The following is a 5,743-nucleotide window of genomic DNA, read 5'->3' as shown; positions in this document are numbered from 1 at the left end:
TAAAAATTTTTTTTATCAAAATTTTATCTGATTTGAGGACTTCTACACCAAACGGCACACATTAATCATTAGAATTTGTTGATTTTACACCATTTTGATCATTAGGTAAGCGATATTGAAAAATCGCAAAATTTATTTTTCTATATACTTTAAATTTGCTAGAACAAGTCTAACAGAATCGATTGTCGATTCTGAAGTTTAGTTATCAAAAGCGGTTTAAAAGTACGGAGGTTTTCGTGCTCCTAATAGCACATAAGTCTTAGGCTTTCAGGGGACCATCTATGTATCTACTATAAGATTTAAGGGAATTTCTCTCACTCTCTTTAGAAATAAAAACAGGGGTTTGATAATTTGAAAATTAAAGCTTGATATTGTTAGCATTTCATATGAATAAATGGATCGATTTCTATGTGAAATAATTACCTATGGAAAAATGTATACTGCTAATAAATGTCACATTTCTTATTTCATTCAGTTACATCATCCTGGAGTTTTCAAGTAGGTTTGAGATCCCAAACTTTGGTTTGATATTGCTCATGCATGCAATTTCTAATTAAAAAAATGAGTTATTTGCAAATGATTCAATTGTGTAACTTTCACCAGTCACATTCATCTTTCCAAATTCCCTGCTGAAGCACTGAAGGGTTTTTTTTTATTTTTATGTCTAATTAGTTAGCATGAATTTGGCGGATTGATGTCGTTGATCTAGTTCTCGAAACAAAGATAAAAGAAAAAAAACTTAATTAATAGAATTGTGGCACGTATATGATATCTTATTCAGGCATGAATATGATACCCATTTAGAATTTGTGAGCTAGTGAATTCTTACGCTGGTTAATGAATTGACATTTTTGTGCACATTATGCACCAATACATGTTCGCCATCTTCTATGCACTAGCAAATAAAATGGTGCCAATCTCTGTCAATTTTAAAAGTAGATAGTGCAGTTTACAACAGAAGATGAACAGTAAAAAGAAAATACTATTTCCCTTTTTTTTTTTCCAAAAACATATGTATATTATTTACGATATACAATAAGTCAGAAGTTCAAAGCCCTGTTTATTTGAAAGTACTGATAAGCTATTGAGAAATGAACAGTAGCAGTTTTGGAGGATGGGTTTATGCTAGCAGTGCTACCGAAAAAATGGTAATGCTGCTGCTGTTGCTGCTGCAGTGCTGCAAAATTTATGTACCATATCTCCCCGACCTTATCCATCCATGCATCAGCCTTAATTAAGGTTAATTAATTCCTCCAATTAAGCATGGAGGGTGTTTCCGTAATTCGGCACCCAACCGGCAAGCTGTGCATGGAATTATAATTTTTCAAGCTAGAATCGATCTCCGAGATCTCCCATCCTTAATTTCTCTTTTTTTTATACCCCTGGTTTTTTGGGATTCTTAATTAATTAATTAATTAATTAATAAGTTAATTAAAAACTCAAGAGCCAATGTACGCTTCACTGACCCATGCAAGCTGTCCACAACAACCTCCAGGTTGGCAAGCCCTCCAATCCCCTTAAAACGACAAATTACTCGACGCGTCTCGTCTCTCAAAGAAATTAATTGACTAGGCGCCTGCATGCACCACGTGCGCCACCTCAGCCCATGCACCATACCTTCCATTCCTTCTGTTCCCATCATTTTCTTTTTTCTTTTTTTTTTATAGAGAGGTTTATAATTAAATTTAAAAACTATTCACAGCTTTATTATAAATTCTTACTGTCATTATTTTTGTAGAGTGAAATTAAAAAATATAATCTAAAAGACCTCTGAGGTCCTGTAATATTTAGTCAAATATATATTATTATATTACTGAATTAGTACATTGGTAACATAATTGACTAAGAGCTTAATAGTTTNTTGTAATATTTAGTCAAACATGTATTATTATATTACTGAATTAGTACATTGGTAACATAATTGACTAAAAGCTTAATAATTTATATTCAAAATCTTAAATTTGAAATTTATTTGTCTCATATTTCTTATTAAGTTTATTTTTTAAAATTGACAAGCTATCAAATATATATATATATATATATATATTGTTGAACTAGAGGTTTTTTTATTATAATTATACTATATGTAGAGAGCGAATTATACTATTGGTCAAATAAGCTTTAAATTAAGCATCACAATAATTGCGTGGGAACAATAAATTTTCCGACTAAAACTTTATTATTACTATTAGTTAGATCACCGGCATTGAAGTACAAATATTTTCTATATATAGTTGGTGAGTGCACAATCTGGCGTGGTGCACCCGATGCAGATAACAATTTGCCTCCCTCAAGCTACTCTCTCTATAGATCTCTCCCCGCTGAGAACCGATCTCTCTCTGTCTCGTCTCTCCCTATATATACCCCTCCGGATTCGTCGCCCTCTTGTCCAATTGATCGCCTCTCTCCCCTTTTCTCTCACCGCATCTCAGACACGCACGCACGAACATACATACAAATATACGTGCGCAAATACGTACGGATGGGCGGCTGCAACTCGTGCGAGGCGACGGCCATAGCGGCGTCGGCGGCGTCGTCTGCGGAGGCGGCGGAGGCGACGGCGAAGGTGGTGTTGGGGGACGGGAGGCTGCAGGAGTTCGCGGGGCCGGCGAGGGCGCGGCACGTGCTGCAGAAGGTGGTGGGGGGCGGGGGCGGGGGCTTTGCGGTGTGCAGCGCGGACGACGTGGAGCTGGGGGAGCGCGTGGCGGCGGTGGGGCCCGACGAGGAGCTGCAGGCGGGGCAGCTCTACTTCCTGCTCCCCGCCGGGATGCTGCGCCGGAGGGTCCGCGCCGAGGACATGGCCGAGCTGGCGCTCCGGGCCAGCGCCGCCCTCGTCGGCCACGCCGGCCCCCTCGTCTTCCCTGCCCGCCACGCCGACAAGCATCGGGGGGAGGACATGCTCACCACCACCACCACCACCACCACCAGGCGGCAGACGAGGGGCCCCTCTGCCAAGGCCCGCGATTTCGCTTCCCACCTCACTTCTATCGAGGAGTAGCTAGCTATAGCGGCGCGCGCGCTATATATACATATTTATATATATGTTTATATTTAAGAGAAGAGAAGAGAAGAGCCTAGCAAGCTTCCACCAGATCGTATATGCAAAATCCACATCGAAGCCATCATTAACAAAAGAAGAAACGGAATAGAACAGAACAGTGATATATCCTTATTAATTAGTTGCCGAACTGCATGCGCCCCCCGGCCCAACTGCATGCGCAGCAGCACGGAACGCCACTATACAACTACAGTGCACCAGCCGCTAGTCATAATAATTAAAGACTATTCTCTGCCCATTCGCTATCAGATTGCGACTGCATGACGACAGCGCAGAAGAGAGAGAGAGAGAGAGAGAGAGAGAGAGAGAGAGAGCGAATGGAGTCCTACAAATAATGCAACAGAGACTGGGCCTCACATTATTTATCTTCGTGCTCAATCAATCAATCAATTGCGCTGAAATTTAATAAATTTGATCTGTGTTAATAAAAATAGATATGTTATAGTGTACTGGAGTAGCATTCAAAGAGAGAACAAGAGAGAGAGAGAGAGAGAGAGAGAGAGACTGATTTTTTTGATTTGAAAATATGTACAACTCTTTGCTCTTTTTGGTTTTTGGTTGTGTAAATATAAATAATTGCGGTTAGTGTTGAAATTAAGCCATCGTACGATGAAAGTGATGTTCCCTAATGATGCAACAGAGACTGGGCCTCACTTTATTTATCTTCGAGCGCAGACTGGTTAAGATTTAATAAATGAGCAGTACTTTTATACTTGCCATTTTTCAGTAAAAAAAATATGTTAATGCGAAGTTTCTAGTCGACTACAGTGGCATTCAAAGAGAGAACAAGAGAGAGAGACTAATTTGTTTTCATTTGAAAACATGTACAACTCTTCTTTTTTTTTTTTGTGTGTGTTCTAGGTTGTGTATATAATTGAGGTGATAATTTATTGTTGAAATTAAGCTATTGTACTATATGAAAGTGATGTTCCCTAACGAAGACCGTTGACTAGTACTTACGCGAGTATTAAATTCAATTAGTTATGACAAAACATATGTTGAATCCTAATTCAAGTTTTTTAAAGTAATTATTAAACAAAATTAAGCTAAATGTTTCTACAAATGCCAACTCTTTTATACTTTCTTCACATTTTTTTTTTTTTTACAATAATGGCCTTTTCGAATCCACGGTCAATATTATTAAACTCGTGAACCTTTTTCAAAATCAAATTTTATAATTTTTGGATATTAATTATTTAGTGATTAAGTGGTCTCAAATATATTTAATTCATATATGCATGTAAAATTTGTTGATTTTGAGACTACAAGTAATAGGTAAAAGAAATTTAAAATTATAAAATTTGATTTTTAGAAAGTTAATGGGAGGTACATCTTGTTTGATGATGTTAATTGCCCATATGGATGGCCCATCATTGAATACGACATAGACCTAATTAGTTTTCTTTTAAAAGACATATGTTTTGACATCTCCAAAGTATAGTTGAAAAAAAAAAATGCTACACATACGCTTATATATAGATGTAAATTTTACACTCCCTATGTTTTAGGATTGTTCATGAATATTAAAAAAAGCTAAGACAAATATTAAATAAAATTTTTTAGATGAGTAAAATATAAGATATATACTTAATTGAGAAGTGTATGGATAGCATTGAGAACACAATTCAAGAAGAAAAGTGACTTGAAAAGATCTTGGGGGCGATGTCACACGTTGATTGCTACAAGGGAATCTTGATTTACTTGATCTCCAACACAAAAACGTGACGGTTTGTTGATCAAAATCCATTTTCAGAGGGAAAAGTATTAATTAAAGGACAAGGTTCGATTGTAGTACATGTATGCTAACGACCTCAGGAAGAAAACAAGGGCTTAATTGGTCTGAGGTTTCTTCGATTGTAGTACATGCATGTTGTTTGAAATAATATGAAACATTTTATTTGGTTTATATACGTGTGATTCAAAAGGCGAGCAGATTTACGAACAAATTTGCCAGTACATCAATAACTCATACAAATCTCTGTGAGGACACAAAAAATAGTTCCCTTAATAAAGTACTATCTAAGTATTTGTATTTTCATTGTATATGCCGACTAAACTCTTGAAAGCTATCACATTAGGTGTAACTCCGTATGCAGAAAAACTCTCCACAAATGCGTCTCGCAGTTTGACCATCTCGTCGCCTGTAAAAAAAAAGGAAAGAAAAAAAAAATCAGATACGAAATTTAAAATTTTGCACAGGAAGCTGAGAATATAACTACAGTACCCCTTCACAATCGAGTGAAGGAGAAGGACAAAATGGACAGGGTGATCACGAATATTAATTCTGCATGTTTATAGCAGGTAGACGTGGAATTGACATGCACGTGATTCGCTACGGGAGAGGGCCACTCAGATTCATGGGAATTGCGTGATCGCTCGGCACGTACGTGCACGAGGTTAAATGCATAGTACAATTCGGAACCACCTCAGAACAGGAATAGTATAATTAAGATTCCGATGCTGATCCATAAATCATGCATATAATAATAACCTGATGTTGTAATAAAATTTTAAAATTTAGACATTAATAAGTAAATCATAGCTCCCAAATTCTCTCAACAAGACACTCAATATATAACAGCTTATTAAGAAGTTTTTTTACTTAAGTTACGTTCAAAATTTAGAGGCAAATATCAGATGGTAGATTAAGGAGCTGCTTGATAACGCCGTCAAGAGCAACTGCAT

The 5,743-nt window shown here is 37.0% G+C and overlaps 1 protein-coding gene across 1 annotated transcript; it reads left to right on the top strand.

Moving 5' to 3' along the window:
• Nucleotides 2,350-3,770, top strand: LOC109721136. The gene has a single exon (XM_020248565.1). The coding sequence runs from the start codon at nucleotides 2,483-2,485 to the stop codon at nucleotides 2,996-2,998; it is 516 nt and encodes a 171-aa protein (XP_020104154.1). The 5' UTR covers nucleotides 2,350-2,482; the 3' UTR covers nucleotides 2,999-3,770.

The sequence above is a fragment of the Ananas comosus genome, linkage group 15 (genome assembly GCF_001540865.1).
Source record: "Ananas comosus cultivar F153 linkage group 15, ASM154086v1, whole genome shotgun sequence".
NCBI lineage: Eukaryota > Viridiplantae > Streptophyta > Magnoliopsida > Poales > Bromeliaceae > Ananas > Ananas comosus.
The sequence above is the reverse complement of the archived record's forward strand: the minus strand, read 5'-3'. Positions and strand labels throughout refer to the sequence as shown.

Excerpts from the sequence above, each read along its gene's own strand:
- LOC109721136 (XM_020248565.1), top strand. The coding sequence starts at position 2,483 with ATGGGCGGCTGCAACTCGTGCGAGGCGACGGCCATAGCGGCGTCGGCG.